This window comes from Dermacentor andersoni, chromosome 2 (genome assembly GCF_023375885.2).
Source record: "Dermacentor andersoni chromosome 2, qqDerAnde1_hic_scaffold, whole genome shotgun sequence".
NCBI lineage: Eukaryota > Metazoa > Arthropoda > Arachnida > Ixodida > Ixodidae > Dermacentor > Dermacentor andersoni.
Window position 1 is genome coordinate 160,728,266 of NC_092815.1, and position 25,200 is coordinate 160,753,465.

The 25,200-nt window shown below is 47.3% G+C and overlaps 1 protein-coding gene across 1 annotated transcript; it reads left to right on the forward strand.

Moving 5' to 3' along the window:
• The first annotated feature begins 6,191 nt into the window (after positions 1-6,191).
• Positions 6,192-23,959, forward strand: LOC126540530 (uncharacterized). The gene is made up of 4 exons (XM_050187343.2): positions 6,192-6,245; positions 14,886-15,150; positions 16,850-16,888; positions 23,666-23,959. Exons 2-4 carry the CDS (start codon positions 14,895-14,897, stop codon positions 23,761-23,763), a joined length of 393 nt encoding a protein of 130 aa, XP_050043300.1. The 5' UTR covers positions 6,192-6,245; positions 14,886-14,894; the 3' UTR covers positions 23,764-23,959.
• Positions 23,960-25,200: the final 1,241 nt, after the last annotated feature.

Below are 25,200 nucleotides of genomic sequence, written 5' to 3' on the forward strand. Positions count from 1 at the left end.
AAATAGCGTGGAAGCCACTACGCATGCGCGAGACGCTATTTCACTTGTTCAGTGGGAGCCCCAAAAGTTCTGTTAAGAAAATGGCGGCACTCACCGAAGCGACGGCTCTAACCTGCAGTACCAAACAGGGCTCGATTCGCGGTAACGCGTGAAGTTCGCAAGCTAGGAGAATACGCAGAGTGTTTTCATTTTTTCGGGGTGTGGGGGGTGGCTGCGGCCCGACCAGCATTATATATATATATATATATATATATATATATATATATATATATATATATATATATATATATATATTCTTCCACTTGAAGGAACGTCGTGTGACCTCGAAGAATTGAGCGCTGAAGTGACGGCGCTATATGAGTACATACAAGACCTCATAGTAGGAGACAGTTCAATTTAACAGCATGAGTCCTCTCGGTGGTGTAATCTTCAATTAGTAAAGGCAAGGCGCAGAAGACTAGGACTCAAGAAGAACCCACACGACAGGACCGGCGCCTCCTGTCGTGTGGACAGGCGCCGGTCCTGTCGTGTGGGTTCTTCTTGAATCCTGGTCTTCTGCGCCTTGCCTTTACTAATTCAAGAACCAACTAGCCCAAGCAAGAGTTTTACTTGTGTAATCTTCCTTAGTGTAATGGCCGCATACTTGGATATCACTAATGCTGCTGCGCCTTTCCGGTGAAACTGCAGTCTCTCTCTCTCTCTCTCTCTTTTTTGTGCGAGTCCGAGTATAGGCGCTGCTGCGCATGACAGCTGTTGATTCTGATTTCGAGTGAATCCGGCTTGGCCTCATTTCGGTTAATGAGTGAATTAGAGTGTTCCCCAACTATCATCCACCAAGACTTAAAAAAGGGAGGAGTTGCGTTACTCGAAGAAAATCTAGTGCATATTGTTTCCAGTACAGTGCAGTAGCCGCCAGTAATTCTTTCGTTACTGAGATTTAATTCGGTGATTGCAATTATCTAACTCGAGAAGTACTGTCCTAATTTTCAAGGTGTTAATGAGGCATTTGTAGGCACCCCAAAATGACATCTAACTGCGGTATTTTCAGCGACGTACTAATCGCGTACAATATTTTTCCGACTTGCAAAGAAACCTCACCAAGTGTGAAAAATACCACGTGAGTGCACTCCCACCCGCGTCATAAAGCAGCGCCGTCAAATAAGCTTATTGAAAACAACTGCCTGTCGGAAACCCGAAGAGACAGCGCCTCACCTTGATAATGGTACGGAAAGAGCACCAACAGCAGGTTTCGCGGCTTCGCAGCTATTCCTTCCTCTCATTTCTACGTCACACTTATTGTCCGTCTCTCAAGGCCGACTGGTCATATTTATAACAAACGCCCCTTTATAACGCGGCCGAAGCGCCGCTATAACCACGCATGAAATGCGAAAAGCAATGTAATAGGCATGGAATGTTTCAAAATTCGATCCAACTTTGCTCGCACCTCATCGAAAGAGTGCACGCCAAGCTATATTTTGCGCCAGAAACTTCCTTCCAACCAAAGCCAAATTAAAGTGACTATTTAATGTTTCACGAAAGTGTATACGTGCTTCAAAAACAGCTTCGTGTCAAAAAACAAAAGCGAGATAAACAGACCGGGAAGTGACCAACGTGTAGAGAAAAGGTAAAACCGATGCGCTCAAAAAAGCAAACATGCCGCTTCATAATGAGCCGAATTGGAAGTCGGGAAGCGCACAAAAAATAAAAAATGACACATTTCAGTGTGCTGTTCTTATCCATGTCTTTGTAAGCGCCATTGAACACCAGCTGCTGCCTAGAGGACGTGTTCGAATAGGTCTCCTTTTGCAGCTTCGCAGTACTGTGTCCGCTTTATCACATCTGCAGTGGCTTTCTTGATGACCGACTGGAATTCTACCGGAGACACCCGTTATCCTTGTCTTGAGCTAATCTGACGCCCGTCTCGATCATGTAAGCACAATCTTTCACATAACCCCAAACAAAGAAATCGAGTGGAGAGGGGTCAGGTGACCCACCCGGCCACTTTACAACTCCGTGTATTCCAATCTGCTACGGATGAAAAACCGCATCTAGCTATAGTTTCGCGCTCGGCTGCTGCTGTGCTCAGGTGCCCCATCTTGCTGATACCACAGAAGTGGAAGACGTGACAGCAGGACTTTGCTGAGAAACTCATCCACCACTTCTTCATAAAGTTCGTTCATGTAACACTGTCGAGTCAGTGTGATCGAAAAAGATGGGACCTATTATAGCACAGGCATAAATTCCGAACCACACATTGAACAACCACTGGTACTGGTGCCGATTGTGCTTTACCCAGTGTGGATTGCAGTACCTCCAATAGTGTGCATTATGCAAATTTACCTAGGCGTTTCTGCAAAAACTGGCATCATCTGTGCACATGATGTTGCTCAAAAGTCCGGCGACTCACCGGCTTTTGTGAGGACCCAATTCGAGAAATCTAGATGATTCTACAGGTCCCTATCTTCCAGGCATTGGTGCTGGTTCAGGGGGCGTGGGTGAAAGGCCGTCATTTAGAATCCTCCAAACTGATGACTTAGAAATTCGTACCTGGGCGGCCACGTCCTGCACTCTAGCATGAGTGTTTGAGGCCATAAATGCTAGAACATCCGTGCGTAGGCTAGGACTGGAGTCCTCTGCCGCTGTTTCTTGAAGCTGCCGGTTTGTCTCAGGTGTTCATAATTTCTGATGATAGTCGATGCGTTTGGTCTACCACAGCACTTCCATGACTGATATATACATATATTTGCGGCCTTCCTCTTGTTGCCATTTTCAGATCCCAAGGCAAGGATAATGTTTACCTTCTGCTCACTAGAGAAAGACATGGCGAGTGGGACGAAACAAAACTCACATTTAAACCTTTGCATTGACATTGGCAATTCGCTTTTGTGGTGATAGGTTTTGTGGCAAAAAACAAAAAGTGCACTTCATCTGCGCTAAAACAACAGATATCACAACTTGTTTCCAGCAAATACAAAATGCGACGTGTTGGGCCGGATCGCGGCAGATAAGGCATTAGCTCGATCTAGATGTTTTCCTTTATTTACTTTATTTCGTCCTGGATAACTGAGAGGGAGCATACTCGAGGGCGCTGCTTTATGATGCGGGTGGGACAGCAGTCACGTGGTATTCTCCATATTTAGCAGGGCTTATTTATCAATGGTAAAAAATTAGTACGCAATCAGTACGTCGCTGAAAATACCGTAGTTAGATGTCCCTCGGCTGTGCCTACAAATGTTTCACTCACATTTGATAATTAGGATACGTGTCAAGTTCGATAAAAGCACTTACCTAAATAAATCTCAGTAACGAAAAAAATACTGGCAGCTACTCTACTGTAAACAATAAGCACTAAGGTATTTTGGAGTAACGCATTGCTCTTTTTTAAATTTTGGTGCATGATAGTTAATTGGGACACCATGTATAGGTTTATGACCTTTGCATGCAAGTGACCACGTCTCCATCCCTAATAAATGTTGTAAATTATTAGAAATGTTTCTTGTTCATGAGTCGTTAGCATTGCTTACTGGAAAGAGAAGCAATACTAAGACACAAAACACTGACGTCATCAGAAGCCAACAAACACTGACACCAAGGACAATATAGGGGAAATTACTTGGGTTTAATAAATGAAATAAAGAAACGGCAAATTAATGGAAATGAAAGTGGATGAAAAAACAACTTGGCGAAGGTGGGGAACAATCCCACAACATTCGAATTTCGCGTGCGATGCTCTACCAATTGAGCTACCGCGGCGCCGTTTTCCCATCCACTTTCTTGGGTACCTAACTAACTAAGTAACTTGGGTAACTTTCCAACTAAATGTTTCCTAGCAGAACCCTGGGAGTGTTAGCCATCGCCACCACTCAGACCTTGACGGCGGACGTGAAACATCCTTTCTGCCTCAGGCTTCACGAGAACGTGATCTTTTTGGGTGAACGCAGCCGGTCAATAAAGCCGCACATGCTACCTGAAGGCATCAATGTTGGCGGATTCGAGACCCTCGTTATTAGTGAAGGAGAAGAAATAGGGTTAACCGAGGGGCCCGATTTTTATTAGTCATATTATACGAAGCCAACAAACACTGGCACCAAGGACAACATAGGGGAAATTACTTGTGCTTAATAAATGAAATAAACGATAAACTAATGGAAATGAAAGTGGATGAAAAAACAACTTGGCGAAGGTAGGGAACAATCCCACAACCTTCGCATTGTTTTTTCATCCACACACCAGGGCAGAAAGCTACTGCGAAGATTGGGATACCCACTCACCCTCCAATACTGGGAAGACGAAATGGTCATGGTACCTATGCACCTACGGGTACATGTCATCGTGGAACCGGTCCCCAAGAACATGCATCTGCTCTACAACCAAAGGCGGCGGCAAGTGCGAGCACGAAAACTCCTCGAGAGAACGAACGATCCTTATATCTACTACACCGACGCTAGCCTTTACTCCACACCACTAAAAAGCCCCAGAAAACAGGCATACGCAATGGCAGTAATCAACGAAAACGTGGTGGCCTGCGCGTCTATACGAACCAGATCAAGCGCCACCGCGGAGGCAGCAGCCATAGCCCTCGCAATAAGAGAAGAACGAAGGGGTCACCCCGCATACATCCTGATGGGTTCACAAGCCGCCTGTCGGTTATACCTCAGAGGCACACTTCCCAGGTCTGTCACCGATATCCTGGGCCCCGGATTGACGGAGGACCGTTCCGTCGCCTGGTGTCAAGGGCACACGGGTCTCGGGAGCAACGAGGAGGCGGACTTCGTAGCTCCAGGACTTGCTGGCCGAGCCCTCCTCGGTATCCCCTTCAGATTATACCATGAAGAAACGATCACTAGCAGGCAGATTTTGGAGGACCAGCACCTGACCAGACGAGAGTGCGCTCCTTCCCATTCTAACTTAAGCAGCCGACAAGCCAAGGACTGGCGCCGCCTTCAAACAAACGCATACCCTCGCATATCGAGACTGCACGCAATCTTTCCAGAGGTATACACAACCAGGATATGTCCCTGGTGTAATGACCACACATCCACACTGACACACATTACTTACCAGTGTACGGAGCGCCCAGCCCAGGTCCAGGCTGGTGAGCTCATCACAAACACTCACGACGTGCTTTTGGGAGGCACGGCTTTCCGAGCTGGCCCTGGGAAGTCAACTGGCGACCCTGGACCAGGCCCGGCAAGCCGCTGCGGCCAGTGGGGCTCTACAAGAGGGCTCCACCCGAGATTAACCACAGGGAGTTTCTTCGTACAATGATCTTTATTCCTCTTTTATATCTATAAACGTTGCCAATTACGACAACCTTACTGTGAAAGAAGCCTTGGTTATCCTTGGTGAGCCAGAAAAGACGCATACACGGATGAACGGGCTTGAAGTTTCCACCTTATCTTACAGTAAAGAAAGCTGTTCCATTCTAACAAAACAAAATACTCAATCTGGTGAGTTTTGAGAACTCTAAACAAAAATGGCTCATATATGGGGAAATGTAATTTCAGATCCGAGTCGTATTAATAACGTACAAAGGCTGCGGTCGGCGAGAAATTCAAGAAGAAAATCTTTGGCCTTGATTTTCTTCCCTATAACCGAGCTTTTCCCGCTAAATACGTAGATGACAACAAAACGTTGAAAAAAACCTAACGTGGTGTTGCTCTTAGCAGCGTCACATGAACGCGTCGTCGCCACGGCTACCACCTAATTACCTTTTCCTTCGCATGATCCAAGTAAGCGCTACGGATGTTGCTGCCGGTTTTGTTCACAGAATAATATAGGGTATACAGTACGTGTCGGTATATATAGTATACATCTCGTGCAGGTCTCTCGGCGTGGCGTCGCCCGGCGTCCATTCTATGCCACGAAACAGCTGCACTGTGAACTGGGCAAAAATGTGAAATGTACGTGCGATCTTCTTTAAGAATTATCGAAATAAGCATTTTCCGGCCGCGTGACTGAGCGCGCTGCAGTCGCACAGCACAATATATGGTGGCGGTGTCTCGCCAATATTGACCGACGGCACCTAGCCGAAGGTACATCGGAAATCCTTATTTGCGTGTTGTTGCCTGTTTGCGCTGTGCCAACCCATTTTCCTTACCTTCGCATCTGGATGGCGGCAGAAATCTCGCCCCAAGCGTGCGATTGCACCCGGCACGTGTGCGCGAGGCTAGAGCTCGGCGTGCCAAGAAGACGAAGAAGGTGCCAAGCCGGTGCCCGCTCATCGCTGCGAACCACCTTCTCCTGTAAGCATATCGTTTTGATCTAGACTTCACGCATATTCCACCCATAAGCTTCGCACTAAAGTATGCTGACGAGCTACACGCATGTATACACGCACTGTACAGCATGCAGGACCGCTTGGGTCTCGCCCAAAGCGTGCCGGTGGTGTGACGTGCGCGGACTCGTTACGTACATGTGTCTGCTAAGCGGCCGCCGCCTCGTCCTGATCTGCAACACGTTTGTTGTTCGGAGCAGAGGAGGCATAGCACAGAACCACCCATATAACCACGAGAGCCGCCGTTCGTTTGTGCAAACCGAAACATCGATACAGCTGTATGCGTGGAGTGTACTGATTTACAAGGTAAAACGACACAAAGCACTGCGTGTGTACATCTAAAATGGTTACGCGTCTCGGGGTCCGCATATGTGCCTGACCAGGATAGACTATCCATAGAGAGACAGAGAGAAGTGGTTCTTGTAGGGAAAGGAGGAAAGGCTAGCACTATCTTCTGCTACCCTTGCGGGAGCACGGCTCAGCGCCAGCAGGGGTATACGATATGGGCGTAAAGCAGATAGAAGGAGGGAGAAAGGTAGATAGTCGCCATGGCAGCAGCGGAGACGCCCGGCCTGGAAGGCCCAGTGGCTTCGACCGGAAGAGTGGACTGGTGATTGACCATAAGAGGTGGCCCAGCAAAAGCGAAGTTGAGGCGGATCAGGAGGCCCGAGGTGGTGAATTGCCGTTAGGCTATTCGTCTTTGAAGAAATTTCTATAGAGACTATCCAGAAGGTGTGCGCACCGTCATATGGTATTAAAGGGTTCTCTCTCTCTCTCTCTTTCTCTCTCTCCGTCATATGGCGCTTATATTGACCCTTTCCGTGTCGATTCCGTGGGCGCTGCCATGTTTGATCACGTGGTGACGCGTCCATTGCTTGCCTCAGTTACCTCCGTTTCCTCTGTGTTTATAGGCTGTACATCACTCTAAGAAAAAAAGAACTAAAAGGGGTAGGGAGGTTAGTCCTTTTGGGGACTAACTGATTTGCCACAACCATTAGTCCTTTTGGGGACGAACTGACGTGGGATGAACTGTTACTCCCCATGCGCTTACTCCTTCGAGGACTAACAGTTGCCCTTGTCCGATGCTCCTCAAGGGAGTAACAGTAATTCGTTCCGATGCTCCGGAAAGGTAGAATTAATGAAATTAGGCATTTATACCCTTAAAAAATTAATGAACCGAAAAAAAAAGATAACGTGCCAGAGAGTAGGATTCGAACTCGCGCTCTCAAGTCAGGTACTATAACCACTTCACCACGCCGCTGGGTTGATTGGACAGGATATTTAGACATTGTTAAGCATGGGAACGCAAGTGCGGCACTATAAAAGCGACTCTGCACTTTGTGCAAGCTATGCAGTGAGAGTCTAACGTTGAGTGTACTTGCAGCCATAAGTGACTGCGGATAGAAATCGGCCCGAGTATTCTAAGGGTGATTTAAACTGAGGCACTACGCCATGTGCACGTGTAGCGAGCTCGAACGGGGCACCGAACACGACAAAGAAGGCCAATTCCTCTGTCGCTTAGCGTGTCCCGTTTGAGCTACAGATCGCTTCAGTTCGCAACCTCCTTGAAACGGAAGGAACCTAGGTACTATTGACCAAGAAAATCTAGCCGTCTATCAATGACTTGCGCGTTTAATGTGTATCGCTCACTTATGGTGTGCGCACGAAGGGCATGGCTCTTCACATTCCAGCTTTCAAGTTTCACGCAATTTTCTCACGAAGAGGCAAGGTGCTGCTTTGCATGTAGTTCAATAGACAATGCACGAACTTCGAACAATTCGCGATTTATAGACAATACGGTTTTCGCCGCATCGCTCCATGACACGGACGAAAACAGCGAAGTGCCATGGGGAGTAACTGTTGCCGTTCGTCCTCCCATTGCTCTCTTTCCGACCAGGGACTAAAAACACTTACTCTCCGAAATTTGCACATGGCACGCAGATTCATGCAGTTAGTCGTTTGAGGGACGAAAGCGTCCATTTTAGGACTAACGGCCCAGTTACTCCCGTTTTCCCCGGAATTTTTCTTAGAGTGCATGACGCCGACGCGGCTCTGCAAACATCTGTTTCGGCGGATATCGTAGACGGTGACTGGGTGGACGACACGCGAAGCTTTGGCTACAGCTTCAAAGGACATGTTCATTACGCTCATTACATGTTCATTAGCTCATTACGCTTTTTCCGAACGGCGCGAGCAGCGTATGCGGTTCTTGTGATAAAAGCGGGGATAAAAATGTATTCCGAGCTATCCTAACCTTTCGCTTATGAATTGAGTCAGCATCAGTGTGTTTAGTTCTTCGTTATTTATTTAGCAAATACTTTTAAGCAGTGGTTTGGCAGGTTTCAGATTTCGTTAAGTTTCCCGGGCTGTCACTATCTGATTGTTAATTTTCTGCCTGATCGCTCGCAGGCGTGCTCAGTTGTGATAGATTTGTTCTTGCTGGGCACAAGGCGTTTAATGTAGATGTTCTGTGCGTTGTAATAGCATGTAACGAATACATATTATCGCTAGTCACTCGCTTACTCTGTGGACCGTTACGAAACGTTCAGCTTCGAACATTAGTGTGCAATCGGTGTAGTCGCCCTCACCCATGCTTCGGCGCATTGATTGGAGTGTGCGCCCGTTCACTTACTTGATACGTTGAATGGGCGTAAGTTTGCGTGCAATTTGGGGTGGGTGCGTGTAGATAATGTGCGAGAAACTTGCTATTTGCCTAGAAGCGGCGGTATACTCCTTCGTCACCACGTAACGAGTGGTACACACTCGAGCACACGTTGCGGGGTTGAAAACCTTTCCTTGGAGGTTAGCGCTACAACGCTGGCGGATGAATGAATTTTTTTTATCCTCAAGGGAAGCCGTGCATTGGCAGTGCAGGCAGTCCTGAAGGAGCAGCGGTCCGTAAACTTGGACACGCAGATTCATTCCGTTCCTTAATATGACAGTAACAGTTTTTAGAACCAACTACTGCACACGTCTTCGCTTCACCGCTCCATATTGTGCAGCATGAATTGAGCACAATTCGTTAGCGAAAACCCAGGTGCATTTCTGACAGCTGGTCGCACAGAAGCAGGGCAGAAGTAGTAGTGATTTCGTATTCGTGTGCTTTCGCCGAGGCAACGTACTGCATACCGTGGAAAGTGCCATCTTGTTTCTCAAGAGCAAACTGCTTCGCGAAAAGGGTCATAACAGCACCACCGCGGAGTTCGCACACATGTTCAGTCTCGAAAAGAACTGATCCGCGGTCTTAATTCCGACCACAAGAGAACGTATGCGCGGACCAGCTGCTACTGTCTGATCTCTATTTCCAGGTCGGCGAACTCTGATCGGTATAGGTAGCTTCGAGTTTCGGCCATGGAGGTGACATTCCGAGCGCTCGAACGCTCTTTTCAACAGAAGTCTGCTCGTTACTCTTTTCTGGATGCTTTATTTCGTAATATAGCAGATTCCCATGCGCGGCTGCTCTTGACAAACAACTGACATCAATCAAGAATAGCCTTTGGATCAGTGCGCTTTTCGTCGTCGTCGTCATCATCATCATCATCATCATCCTATTTAATGACCATTGCAGGACGAAGGCCTCTCCCTGCAATCTCCAATTATCCCTGTCCTGCGCCAACCAATTCCAGCTAGCGCCTGTGAATTTCTCAATATCATCACCCCACCTAGTCTTATGCCGTCCTCGACTGTACTTCCCTTGGCACCCATTCTAGAAGTAACCCTAATGGTCCACCGGTTATCTAACCTACGCATTACATGAGCTGCTCAGCTCCATTTCTTTCTCTTAATGTCGATTAGAATATCGGCTATGCCCGTTTGCTCTCTGATCCGCACCGCTCTCTTCCTGTATCTTCACGTTACGTCTATCATTTTTTGTTACATGGCTCTTTCCGTGGTCCTTAACTTGTTTTCAAGCGTCTTTGTCAGTCTCAAAGTTTCTGCACTATATGTTAGCACTGATGTTATGCACTGATTGTACACCTTTCTTTTTAATGATAATGGTAAGCTTCCAGTCAGGATCTGACAATGTCTGCCGAATGCGCTCCAACCCATCTTTATTCTTCTGTAAATTTCCTTCTCATGATCAGGGTCTCCTGTCAGTAATCGACCTAGGCAAACGTACTCCTTCACAGACTCTAGAGGCTGACTGGCGATCCTGAACTCTTGTTTCCTTGCCCAGCTATTGATCATTATCTATGTCTTCTGCATATTAATCTTCAACTCCGCTCTTATACCTCTCTGTTAAGGTCCTCAACCATTTGTTGTAACTCGTCCCCGGTGTTGCTGAGCAGGACAATGTCATCTGCAAATCGAAGGTTGTTGAGATATTCGCTGTTGATCCTTACTCCTAAGCCTTCAAATAGCTTGAATACTTCTTCCAAGCACCCAGTGAATAGCATTGGAGAGATCGTGTCTCCTTGCCTGACTCCTTTCTTTATAGGTACCTTCCTACTTTTCTTGTGGAGAATTAAGGTAGCTGTGGAATCTCTGTAGATATTTTCCAAGATATTTATGTAAGCGTCCTGTACTCCTTGATTACGTAATGCCTCTATGAGTGTTGGTATATCGAGTGAATCTAATGCCTTTTCGTAATCTATGAAAGCCATATAGAGAGGCTGATTGAACTCTGTGGATTTGTCGATTACCTGATTGATGACATGGATGTGATCCATTGTAGAGTATCCCTTCCGGAAACCTGCCTGTTCCCTTGGTTCACTTAAGTCCAGTGTTGCCCTTATTCGATTGGAGATTATCTTGGTGAATATCTTATATAATATGGAAAGTAAGCTAATGGGCCTATAATTTTTCAATTCTTTAACGCCTCGCTTTTTGTGGATTGGTATAATGTTGGTATTCTTCCAGTTCTCTGGGACCCTTGAAGTCGGTAGACAGTTCGTATAAAGGGCCGCTAGTTTTTCAAGCATGATGTCTCCGCCTTCTTTGATTAAATCGACTGGTAGTCCATCTTCTCCTGCCGCTTTTCCCCGTTTCATGTCTTGCAAGGCCCTTCTAACTTCATCGCTAGTTTAGAAGGAGCCTCTGTAACCTCTTCATTACTACTTCGAATGGAGGTATCGTGGCTACTTCGGGTACTGCACAGGTCAGTATAGAATTATTCCACTGCTTTTACTATATCTTCGAGATTGCTGATGATATTAGCCTGTTTATCTTTCAGTGCATACATCTTGATTTGTCCGATGCCTAGTTTCCTTCTCACTGTTTTCAGGATGTGTCCATTTATTACTGCTTAATTCCTCAGTCTTACTCATGTTATAATTTCGAATATCCCTTATTTTCTCCTTGTTGATTTGTTTTGACAGTTCCGCTAATTCTATCTTACCTCTTGAGTTGGGCACTTTCATTCTTCGTAGTTTCTTTATTAGGTCTTTTGTTACTTGGGAGAGCTTGCCTAGTGGTTGCCTCAGTGCCTTACCTCCCACTTCAATTGCTGCTTCTGAAACCAGCCTAGCGACGCTTTCATTAATTGCCGTCTATGTCATCTTCATCTTTCAGTTCCAAGGCTGCATATTTGTTTTCTTCGTATACTGTTACTATGTATATTTACTGACGCAGTTTAATAAACAAGCTGAAGTAGACAAACATCTACTTTAAAATTTTGATAATAATTACGTTCTCCCGGACGAAACCGACTGTATAGTTTGCTCACACTCGGGCGCGGCCGCCGACGTAGGAATTTAAACTTTGGCCTCGCTGCTTATTGGTGTCGTCGCCGTCGGTTCCCGCTAATTTCGACAAGTCTTGAGCACTCAACTATCCTCGAATTGCGCGAAACGAGGTCAGACCACACACACGCTTGCCAGTGCGCGCTGACTTATGGTCGCTCCTGGCAGACTTAGCTCCGTATTGAATTATTGATAACTCTTTAAAATGCGCAAGTTGGACGTGGCTGATATCCACCGGTCAAGCTGGTGCAGGACGAAGCCAGTCCGCACCAGCTAGCACGGCTAGTCTGCAGGAGCATATGAGCGTGATTGCGCACTCATATGAGGGCTCTATGTCGTGCACAAAGCAAACGCTGCGCATATGCACTACAGTTGCATGTAGCTGCGGTCTGCTGCGTAGCGTAGAGACCGCGGTCGCCTCGGGGTGTCGCGATGAGTCCGCTGACTGAGTTCACTGCGGCTCGCTGAGGACAACCGCGTTTGGCTCTTCGCAGGCGCCAACATCGAAAGTAGTACGTGGCGTCTACGTTAACACCCAAAATCAAATTTGAACTGCGCCCTGCGGTGACGTTCAATAGGCGGAGCGTTGTGTGCACACCCTGGTCTGCCGTAGCCTTCGCAGTGCTAGTCATTGAAGAAGGAGAGTTAAGCACAGCGCAGGGGATGTTTGATTGCCAATAACTCCGCTTCTGCTGAACGCATTGAAGTGCTTACTGCGGCAAAGTATTTCTGAAATAGTCTATTTTAACTTCAAGTGCAATCTCGACTTTGATATAGAGAGTGGTTCAGGGCGCTTAAATCAATAAATAAACCCGTGAACTAATCAGTCAGTGTAAGTGGAAGGCGCACAACTTGCCGCTTAGGCGCGTTCACTGTTATCTGGCGCCGCGGATCTTTAGCTAACGCACATGCGTAGTCAGGCTCGAACGCAAGGTTCCCTGTACGTCGGGCTATGATATGCATTATGAAACATCGTTCCAGCGCACAATTGAACACGGACGAGAAGAGATGGACAACACGAACGCCGGTATTCACGGAAAACAGGGCTTTATGTGCACAGGGGGAGGGGAGGAGGGGGGAGAGAGGGGGCGTTATTAATGCACCGGACCACCAAAAAATTTCTTTTTCTTTGGTACAGGCGACAATAATCAGAGGCGTCGAAACCAAAAGAAAAAGTGAAAAGAATGAGGGGAGACAGGGCCCAATGTACTAGAAAGTATATCGCTAAGTATGACCAGCTGGGCTAGTTGGTTGTGATTGGCATTATGAAACATCGTTCCAGCGCACAATTGAACACGGAAGAAGAAAAGAAGGACAACACGAACGCCTCCCCCTCCCCCTGTATACATAAAGCCCTGCTCTCCGTGAATAATGGCGTTCGTGCTGTCCTACTACCACGCTCGTAAAGGATAGGGGGCACAATCCCTCCCAGCCACTATCTGGCGGGCCCAGAAGGCGGCGGGGGCTCTCTCGTTCTCTGTATGCTTTGGCAAGGAGATGAGGCTACACTGGAAGCACCCTTGTTTCGAACACCCCGTTGCAGTGTGTGTATGGTTGGGGGAGCCAAATGACATATTTCGCTCCCTTCTCATTTCTGACAGCGGGGCCTAAGTGTCCCACTTCCCCCTTTCCCCCAGTAAGTACGTCTACTGGGGGAAATGTGTGTGTATATACATATATATATAACGTTCTACTTCGGAGGTATCCGCCATGGTTGCTCAGTGGCTATGGTGTTGGGCTGCTGAGCACGAGGTCGCGGGATCGAATCCCGGCCACGGCGGCCGCATTTCGATGGGGGCGAAATGCGAAAACACCCGTGTACTTAGATTTAGGTGCACGTTAAAGAACCCCAGGCGGTCAAAATTTCCGGAGTCCTCCACTACGGCGTGCCTCATAATCAGAAAGTGGTTTTGGCACGTAAAACCCCATAATTTTTTACCCCGGAGGTAGGTGCGTACGTCGCGCTGGCCATATCGAAAGCAGTCTGCAATGAGTACATAGTCTAGGCGCGTCGAGGGCTGATAGTAGCTTCGTGTGCGCTGTGAATATACTCGACCCGCTTAGTTCGCGTTGAAGTGGGAGGCAACACGAAAATCAACTCGCTCGCTGCTGCTGCCTCTCTTCCTCACGCCAGCGTTTTGACATGGGCGCCCGCGCTCATCGAGGGATACGTGTTCATGCTTGCCTGTGCGTGCGTGACACCATGCTTGCTTGTTTAGTTAAAGGGAATGATTACGAGTTTATACGGCCGATGAAACAACTCTCCTTAATTTGTATAGCTGTGTAATATTTGCTATCGCAATCGATGCTTCGCCTTTAGGGCGAAACTGCGACTGCTTTTATTTATTTATTTGCTTGTCAACTACAGCCGGCTACCTCTTGGCAGCCTTGACAGGAGTGCGCATGGGCACATACGTGTACAAGGATCCAAACAGTAAATATTAGCATCAGCAAAGTTCATTCAAGGAGCAATGACCATATACAGAGACCAAGCAGATTACGAACAGCCCTAACATTCGCTTGTCGAAATATTACTCTAACACCTCGAGAAAAGAAATGAAACAACACAAGAAAAGAAGATGAAAACAGTGATAAGCTATTTATATGACTCTTTTGCATGCGGAAAATATACTTTCTACAAAGCAGTAAGTTAGCTTACAAGAGCACCGAGGAATAGCACATGTCAAAATAATACTTGTGAACGAGAATGGAATCACGAGTATACTTGTCTTCGACGTTTCCAACTTGCCAGTAGAAAGCTTAAATAGCGGCAGCAAGTTGCTTTGCTACACCAAAGAGCAGAGTCGCCAACGCATTAGCGACACAGAGCACCCACAGAGCCATGAAACTCCGCTTGAAATCTTTACGGCTATTATGTTCGTACATCGATCTGGCAGAGCATTCATTCGCACGCTCTGTCTCTTCAGGTGTACGCTATGGCCGATGCCAGCAGCGCGGTGTGCAGCAGCCGGTCCGTGCTCGAGGCGCCGCCGACGGCGAGCGCCGGGAACGCCCACGCCACCGTCGTCTCCGCCGCCGAGGAGTCTGGCAGCGGGGATGGCGCCAGCGAGCAGCAGGCCGGTGCCCCGCCGTACTTCGTGTCGTGCTCGGACGCCTGCTTCTGCGCCTTCTGCATCCTCTTCGTGGTGGCCCTGAGCTTGTCCTTCGCCCTGGGCATCGCCTACGTACAGGGTGCGCCTTCGACGGGCTCGGCACTCTTAATGAACCATGCATGCTCAATGTGTCCTTCCACGAGTGAATCGAATTGAATCGTTTCCACAAGTGGAGCGGTTCCCTGGGCTATAAAGTGCGCAGTAACTTGACAAACTAGGACTTAGGAACCGTTCATTACATGAAAGAAGTATTGTGCAGTATGACAATTTGTTTACAACGCACTACTAGCCATTAAACATCGCATAATGCTACAACGTCCATCACTAGAATAGCAGCTTGGGCTTGTTGGTTTTCCATCCTGCTAGTAACAGCGCAAAATGTAGAGAAGAGACGAGACAAGAAGACACCACAGTCAGCGCTTGTGGTGTCTTCTTGTCTCGTCTCTTGTCTACATTTTGCGCTGTTACTAGCAGAACGTCAATCAGTTCAGCATATTAACAAGGGCAACTATATATTTGAATGCTTTAGCATTGGGAGTGTGAAAGTGGTAAAAAGTGTGTGCGTGCGCGATGCTGCATGGTCACGTTGTAGAGTGATATATTCCAGACCACTGTCAGTGGCACTTCGCTCCTCGAAGAGCCAGGACGTGTGTCGAGTGAGCTCCTGAACAACACTTTGAAATGCGGGGAACCCGGTTTAAACCATGGATCCGCAACCTCGAAGAGGAGCGACGTATATGCTAACGCATTTTCCTCGCATTTACCGCTAAATCGTCACTGAATTTTCACCACTAAGCAGCGCAGAATTAATTTATAGCAGAAACATAAAGCACATACATCGTGTACAAGATGGTTAAAGCCACAGTAACTAAGTCTACAGAATTGCACAAACTGACGTATATACAGTACCATGCAGTATGATTTTGCATACCCCACGGTCACACGTGCAGGGCACTTTCGATCGCGATCGAGCCCTATCGGGATCGATTGCAATCGAAAATGGCGCGTGTGACGGTGATATTACACATCTTAAGTGCAAAGAATTAAAGGGAACTTTACCGTGGTTTCTTGTATCTTCAAGCGACATCATGGATTTTTTACAACAGCTGCTCGGGAATAATCTCTTGTTTATAATGATGATTATGCAGCAGTTCAATGAACTAAAACACTAAAACTAGCTAGTTTAGATAACTTTTTCTGCGGGAAAGTGTAGCCCACACACGCAAGATTAATTTGAGGACAGCGAAATCACAGTGACCTACAGGTGCAGTTCGGGCGCCGTATTGTAAATGGCAAACTTTGTTCTTCATTTCTGTTGCTATAGTGACCACCAATTTTCCTCCAGGTATCTATACGAACGTGGTCCCGAAAGAATGATTAAGCTGCCTAATTGATGTTGTGTTGCTCTCTAGTATTATCCTTTCATATTCCGTTCATCCCTCCTACAGCGACAGTGCTCGATGCTGCACAACTGCCTTTTACACACTTGGCCTTTTCGTATCTTACTTATAAAGAGCCAAACTGTTAAGCCCGTCATCAATGTTCTCAGTTGCACGCCTTTGAACGTGCCATCGATTTTGCGCAGGGTGGTATAATCACTTGGGAACCATATTGCTAGTCGCAGGCTAAGTTTGCAATGAACATCTCTTTCTCTTTTAGGGGCCAAAGTAGTGCGTAAGTATTCATGATCAAAGAGTGTCTCGTTATTTCAGCTTGCATGGTGCGCTTGTATATAGAGGAATATTCGATTTACACGCTTCGTTCTCTCTCGTTTCCAGGCGTGGCGGGTGACGTGGCAACCCCTCCAGGCGCCGCGAGTGAGTCAAAATGATGCGTCCTCGCGTTTAGTGAACGATTTCTGTAGACATGGATGTTATAAATATAACGTGTGCGAATAGTGATTTTTGTATACCGAATTCGAGTATGAATCAAACATCGAATAGATATTGAATAGTTTTCAAGTAATAAATAGCCGTTATCACAATTAATATAGAAGGATGCTCACATCCCAGTATTGAAGTTGGCAAGTTACTGTCATTACACAGTGCGTATGCCTTATGAAGCGTTCTTTATTGAAAATACAAATGTAGCATTAAGAGCAAAGTAGTAGTTTTTTGGCACGCACAGGACTCTTCACAGCGTGCGAATGACCGCTGTACAGCCTGCAAAGTATGGATACCTAAGTGACGTAGCCTGTTCCACTACGCAAGTTGTTGTGTTTTATGTCTATACTTTGCCCACGGGGTTGAACAATTACCGTACTTTTGCTTCAATTTTACGTTTATTTGGGCGCAGCTGGCGTTTTTAAATATTCTAAAAGTACTCGAAAAATATTCACATTTGCGAACAGTGACTGTTCGATTCGTTATTCGAAAGTTTCGAATATTCGCACACTCCCAAACATCGCGTGCAGAGGAGGCGCTTTATAACGGTCACGCCGACCCGACGTCACCTTACAAGGGGCACCGAAGGCGGCAGGTTGTCACAGAGCGTTATGACGCTTTCCAGAACGCAATTATGACGCTTTCCAGAACGCAAATATGAGCATTTGAATTGCTCGGAGCCATTCGGGTGTGTTCGCGCCCGTGCCGGTGGCATTTTAGAGGCTGGCGCTCCTGCTCACTCATTGGTAAGCGCCACTAACCCTCGGGAATCGATTAACTCTGTGGGTTGACGTGTAAAGTTCCCTCGTCACGAGTCCTCCAGAAGGAGGAGGGAAGGGACTCGTGAAGGAAATAAACTAAGGGGGAGCATTATGTCACGCAGACAGCCTTCGCCAGCTAACTTTCCGTGAAGCCATCCCCTTCGCCTATCCTTCGAAAAGTAGGCCCAACACGTGACCCTGCCTGACGGACTTGTCCCAGGGTGCTTGCACTGGGGCACCCCCAACTTGGCAGCCCTGGGCAGAGAGTAAAACATCTTTATTAATAATATTTGACCACCGGAGAAGCAATCGCGTTCGGTGCCCCGATGCCTCGCGCGCATCGGCGAATTTTCGCGCGCATCGTGCTTCCGCGTGCCGCTACGAGGTGGCCAGACCCGAGATGTGCACAAGTCGCCGGCTGCTCCGGCACTACTTTGACCTAAAGGTTCAATGTCTTGCAAGGGCCGCACCTGGTCAAAATTGCGAAAGAAGAAGTGCGGCACTTACACGAGTCCATATGCGGTGGGTTTTAACATCGACGCGCACGTGTTTGGGTGCCTTGCCAAGCGCTCTGCGCACATTTTCTCTAGGCGTGTTCGAGAAACTTCAGTCGTTTATATTGCAACGAATACTCGATTATCCTTTCTTTGTGCATCGTGTAAGTGCAGCTGCTGCACGCTGCTGTCGCACTCTTTCACACTAAAACTTACCGCATGACTTAGCGCGACATGATCACGCGTTGGGCCGACTCCTCTGGAATAAAGTTAGTTGAATAACGCTCCCTTCTAGTTCTTCCCTTCCTCCATGGAGTTGCAGATGTTCAAAGCGACCACTGGCGCCCCCTCATGGTTTCCATTTCCAAAGCGGACCGTGAGAAGTATTCTGGAGAGTGTCAGATTGGGTCAAATGGTAGAATTCGCCATCTTCTCAGTTTTAATTGGCTGACAATGCCGCTACGGCCCTTCTGATTAGCCATAAACGCCGCCGTTCTATAATTTGACAACATCGCAGAATTTCACGGTGTCTAAAGTAGGCACCCCGCTTATACCTTTCTGGACACTGCTTCTTAGTTCAGGCAGCAAGCTGCCTTCTACATGTACTATTATTATGTTGTTATGCCATACGCCATATCTGAACATCGGGTCTATAGCCTGAGTGTAAGGAGCTGTGCTCCGCGCGGGCTCGACTGACGTGGAGCTCAGTAAAAATACGCCGCCTTTGAATTTTCTGCTTGAGAGTGCATTTACAACCCGCATTCCGACCTGCTCTGTGCGTGAAAACAAAAACCGCTTGAAGTGGGACGGGGAAGAGCTGCGTGTGGTACACCGTAGTATGGATTTCTCTCGGCAAAACGATTCTTTACGCGCACAAGCTTGTTCAAGACAGTACCGCTTCATCATACGGTTCTAAACTGCCCGCCTATGGACTATCGTCCGATAATAAAAGGCAGAGGTAGCGAGCAGAGAGAGAGAAAGAGAAAAAGATCTTTGACTGCTTCCCACGCTTCCCGGCAACTGGAGCGTATGTAACCGTAATGTTTACCGGGAAACGCTGGTCGCGAACGCTATGCACGAATGCGGGCTTTGTGGTAGAAACGCGGCCTCTTGTGTGGGTCGCGATGCGGCGGAGGCGAGCGCCAGCTGTAGGTATTACAAAGAACTGGGCGCGTCGCTCTGTGGGCCCCGAGACACCCACGCGCCGGCGTGCGCAAATGGCAGACGCCGCGGTCGGTCTGTGAATTGTAGAACTGCTGGAAAAGGGGTTTCTTGGGGTTTTCGCAAACCATAATTTTTTCTCGTTTAGCCAAATTACAATCCGAGAGCTACCTTATCTGTAGGTTGTGCGTATGTCGTAGTTTATGATTTTTCCACGTATTTTAGCTTGGGAAATTCAATTAGTTCAGTAAACTCCTTGCGTCATATGGATGACCTGAGTATAAGTGGTGCGAAAATAGTTTTGACAAAAGGACGTCCGACGCGGGCCGCTGGTCTCCGTCGGATTTTTTCGCTGCACGGGCTCCGTAACACTATCGCGTTAAAAAGAGAGAGATGGATAGCTGCAGATAGTGCTTGCAGTCTGCTCCAGATTTCAAAAGTATGATGAAAGACGCACACCTTACTGATCGCCTCAAAGATCAAAATTCGTTGTTCGCTCAGCAGTCGTGGTGGCAAATTCTTTGCTCAGGTCTTCTAAGTTGAGCGTGGCAATCCTTTCCTCGTGAAAATATGTGTTTGTCTCCTCTGTTTTTTTGCGGTTCCGCAGATAAATTATAATATGGCGTAAATCGCTAAATGAGCGTACTGCCGAAGCTACAGATGCAGGTACAGAAAGATGTTGCATGTATTTGACGACTGGGTCTAGCAGCTCATGGACGTGTTCATATTTTGCCTGCGGATCGAGCTTTCGAAATGCTTTCAATTGACAGACTCGACATTTGACAAAATAGAAAGAAAAAGCAAAAACTGCGCCGAGAGACGGCTTAGATCAAAATCAGCTGCGTGCGCGCCTATAATGCCGCGTTTAGGTCGTCAGCAGAGAATTGTCTTCCTACGGCGGGGTCAGTCAACGTGCCTCCTAATTTCACTACCATGCCAGTCTGATCAAAGCGCCACCGCACTTCGCTCGTAATACCGCCGATAGCCTCAAAGTACTCTTTGCGCAATGCTGCTTTGGGTCCGAGCACAACTGGCGGGAGAGGCGTGCTAAACATTTCAAACCTCCTCGGCGGCTTTGTAGGCCTACCTTGCGGGGCTCCTTCAGACTATAGCTGAGTTCCAACAGCGGCCGTGTGGTCCCACAACTTCTGAAACGCGGTTTCAGACTGCAGGCAAGACAGTGCCTCGCACAGAGTCTCTGCACCTTCTTTCACACCTGCAGCACGAAACATTGAGCGTTGGAGGACACTTGGTAGTTTTTCACACGAACCAAACAAAGCTATGGAGATATATATTCATTCCCAACAACGTTTCAAGCTTACCCAGGATTGTTTGGTATCCATTCAAAACGGCTTTGCTGTTATCTGCCATCGAGCCTGTTCCTTGAAGGATGTCATTTAATCTTTCTTGGACCCTGGAGTAATTCTCAGTGAACCTTTTCATCGACTTTACCCTTACTGTCCATCTTGTCGGGCATGGAGGCAGAAGGCTATTTGACATTGGCTCATCCACGAATTCCTTACCGAGGGAAGAACTGGAGACGAACAAACACTTTTGCGCTTTTTTGATTCAATAATAACTCTGGAAAGATGCTTTGCTGTACTCAAAGCACTGCCAATGATGTCGCAGCGCTTACTAGTTTCCTTCAACACAATATCTAGGCAGTGATTACTACAATGTACATGCGAAGATCTCGGCTCAAGACCACTAATCTTTTTCTGAACTCCTGCTAAATGTCCGCACATGTTAGGTGTCACGCGTCACTGCAGTGGCCACGAATGTTGTGGAAATCAAGGTAAAGGCGCAAAATCACATCTTTGATGCCCATGCATGAATAGCGTGTCAGCCCTACTATCCGGCGCGTTATACAGGCCAATATAGTTTTCGTGGACGTTGACTGCTCTGTCAGCACAACGAACGTAGATGTCAAACTGCTCTTCAACTGTCACATCAGTTGTTCCGTCAGCTATTATGCCGTAGAACGGCCTACAAACCGTGGCTCTAGCGATTTCCCGCTGTATCGCGTAGGCCACGATCTCAATTAAATCGTTCTGCACGTCACTGCTCATCCATTTATCACTTTTTTGGCATCCATTTCCTCAATGCTGGAATGTCCTGTGTCTTTTCATCGGCAAATCGAGTAGATTTCCATCGTATTTAGTGCGCTCGATCAGAGCTTGGCCCGTGCTACTCAGGAAGAGGACGGAACTTACAATGACACGTAGTATCGTACTGGCTGCTGCTTGCTACAAGCTGTGTGACACCTATACTCCCTGTCTCGACAGATTTTCGTTGAACGCTTCAATCTAAGTGGAACTGGCTGTTTTCATGCCGTAGGAACCTCTCTGTATCTTCTTTCCAGTTATTAAAACCAGCCTTAATAAAAGCTGGTTCGGCTGCTGCAGGCCTGCAACCATGTCTCTTGGGAAAATGAAACGCACTCGTGACAAAGCATCACGTTTATTGTCGCTGTAGCCTGGTGTTACAGATTGTGCTCTGATAACGGATACTTTCATTCTGCACCTCTACTCTAGTTATTTGCACGCGATGTCGGCGGTACATACCAGATGCGGGCCTTTAGACACGTTGCGTGCCAGTACTATACTAAAGCGAACTGTGCGGAGTTGGGCGCGGTGAGGGGTTTGCACAATACTCAGGTCGTTACTTGTTTGCCTCTCGCTTTAAGTGCTACTCCTGCAACCGTGCGGCAGGTGTTCTTGACAGTCCAGACACAACGAGAAGAAAGGTGTTTGAAGAAAAGTGTAAGGTGCTGCGTTCACTGAAAACTTGGGGTTCAAGTAGGGCATCTCCTCATGTGGGGACCTTGCCAAATTTTGTTCCCGACATGTCTGAGGGTAGAACAAACACCTATTTTTGTCCATTTGACTCAACAGCATCGTGAGAGAGAAGGGGCAGATAACACGGGAGAGACGGGGAGTGATGAACAGATGACCAGCTTTTTCTTTATTCGAGATGCCGGATTCAAGCAGTAGAAAGGGCCATGACAGGCAAGGGGGGCGGGGATGAAAGACACAGGAAGTGAGTGTGCTGAACTCCGTAAAGGAAAACTACGAGGGGGCTCGAGTGCTCCCTGCTTGACCTCCCCCCTCCCCCGTTCTGGAGAGCCCGTATGTAGTACATCTAGAGAAAATTATCAACTTTATTACCTTTCTCTGTTACAAGTGAGGGTGGTCTCCTCCGAACCACCGTCAGTTGCACTTCACTCCTCGAAAAGGCAGGTGATGTGTCGAGTGAGCTCCTGAACCACACTTCGCAATGTGGCGAACGCTGTTTAAATCTCGGATCTGGGACCTCAAAGAGGGGCGATAATTGCAGAAAGTGCACTTTTTTGCCGTGGGAGTCAAACGGCGAAACAAGGCACAGAAAGGTATTTCGTAATGTTAACGCATTTCTCTCGCATTTACCGCTAAATCACCGCTGATCTTTTTGTGCGGCCTCCTAAGCTCAGATTCGCGACAACACGCTCTAGCAGTCCACATGGCAAAGCACGCAGTGAAGAAATCACAAACCTGGTGATAATGCGTCCTCAGCTGATTGAGGTGTCAATTTGTAACGTCGCGACTTGGAGCTTTTAGGCATTGTGATGTCTAAGGAGTTCCAGTCCAACCTTCCGCCAGTGTTCTTTTCTTATGCGAAAGCATTAAATGGCCCGTAGAGCGAAAAAAAGCCAGCGTCTGTAGCAGCAAAATTGCGCCTGAATTCCCATTGGCTGCGGCACCACATCACGTGCGCGCCTCTACTGAGCAGAGCGCAAGCGAAGGGGACCACCTCCTGCAGGGCTGACACGCCAGTTGTTGCGTGAGGGGAGAGGGCATCGCTGCGACGTCACGTCACCCTCGCTCTCGCAAGCCTGTGTTATCTGCGCGTTCTACTGTCCGCGCAAGCTCTCGCCTGCGTTCTAACTTCGCCCCGGTAATCGCTATAAGGATTTAAAAAAAATAAAAACCAAATAAATTCGAAAGAAAACAAAGATGTGTTGGCGGTAGTGAGTTCCGAACCTAGGACTTGCACGCTCAGAAGCCAACTACCTTAGCCACTGGGCTATATAAACCGACCAAGCTTCTCAACGCGCTCGCTTGCCCGCGAAGAGTTCATAGCTCGATGGACCGCTCATGCGGCGGCGTTCAATTGGACATTAACGCTTCCCCATTCCAAACTCATAAGAAGGGCTTAAGTGTCATCGGAATTTTTTTGTGTGTGTGTGTTTGACTTTTTGAGTAAGCGTTGAAGTACATTTGTGATCTTCGTATGCGTAATATCGGTTTCACTTTCAGATTATGGAAGCTTGCTGTCGAGTGTCCTGGCGGGCTCGAGAAGACAGGAGGCGGCGCCCGCTGCCAGGACCGTTAACGACAGTTTTTCCGTCCGCTGACGCCAGTGCGACGCGATGGAAAAGATGTGACGGCTTGAGGATATAAATGTGTGCAATGTATACGCAACGAACGTAGCGTGCACTGGAACGTTGTACAAGGACGTCTCACTGCGCGTTGTCACAAACATTTCTGTCTTTAACTTTTTGTCTTTTTCTTTAACTATGCTATAAGGAGCAATACTACAGTAAAGACGTGCGCGTGATTTTGCATTTTCTTCTAAGAACAAGCGTTTAAATTTCATGATGATTGCTGAGTGCTATAACTATGAGTTTCGTCGGAATAAATAATCTCGTTTTTCTATGTCCCCGCCAATCGTGCAGTCTTTCCAGCTGATTGATAAAACATCGATTAATTTTAACTTTGCGAATCTAATAGGACCGAGAGGTGGGAGCTGCCTTCTGACATTGAATGAATTGTCGAATTTCTTTTATAAAGATGTTTTTGAATAAAGTCTGTAGGAAGCTACGTATCAACAAGGCGTATATATAGGGTGTCCAAGTTAATGTTACCAAAGCTGTTTAAAAAAAAAAAAAAAAGCAAGATTTAAGAACATGCTGCAAGATGTAATTTAAAGCTTACTGTGTTCGGTCGTCAGAGCTCTGACAACTTAACATAGCAAGTCTTAAATTCGTATTTTGCACCGCGATATATAAAATTATTTTTGTTAGACAGGTTGGCTAATGTTGCCACTAGGAAAAGGATCTATAAACACCAGAACACTGCATCACTTCAGTGATGTTTATAAACAAGGTGAGAGTGACAACGGAAACAAAATTTAAAAAACCGCGAGTCGGACTTCATAAATAGGCTGTTGCGCATACGGCGTCGAATAAACGGTGCCTCTCCGTTGCAATCACATGTCTCTTGGGTACTCCAAAACCAACTTATTTGGCAAGCTGGCGTTTGCGTTATTCTAATCGACCCAACGTTAGAAGCGTTGAACATGGAGAACAGGAAAACAGTTGCCCAAGTAGAACAACGTACAGTGTCTCCGGAGCAAATCAGTTTCGCGGGTCGAGTTTCTGTCTGAGCACAATCAGAAGCGGACATTGCACACAGTCACTTCGCGGACGCCACATGTCTTCCTCAAGTTTCCAGTAACCGTGAAGTTGTTCGGCGTTCTTAGGCATTAAAATTGTTTCGAAAATTTCACAAATGTCGCAGTTTCGCCCGAAAGGCGAAGCACTGATTGCGACAGCAAATTATTGGAAAACTACACGAATAATTAACAAGCATGGTGTCGCGCGCACAGGCAAACTTGAACAGATTTCATTTGATGACCGTGAACGCTCGCTGCCACAACGCAGGTGTGATGAGAGCTGACCTCGGGGAGGGGGCGTAGCGAACGCTTTTTCTTCAGTAAAACGGGCTCAGCAATGAAATGAACTCTACCGCGTAGTTTTGAAGAGTCAAATGCTCAGACTCCATGCACTTTC

Excerpts from the sequence above, each read along its gene's own strand:
- LOC126540530 (XM_050187343.2), top strand. The coding sequence starts at position 14,895 with ATGGCCGATGCCAGCAGCGCGGTGTGCAGCAGCCGGTCCGTGCTCGAG. Across the intron at positions 15,151-16,849 it reads GGGCATCGCCTACGTACAGG|GCGTGGCGGGTGACGTGGCA; the intron begins GTGCGCCTTCGA and ends TCTCGTTTCCAG. Across the intron at positions 16,889-23,665 it reads AACCCCTCCAGGCGCCGCGA|ATTATGGAAGCTTGCTGTCG; the intron begins GTGAGTCAAAAT and ends TTTCACTTTCAG.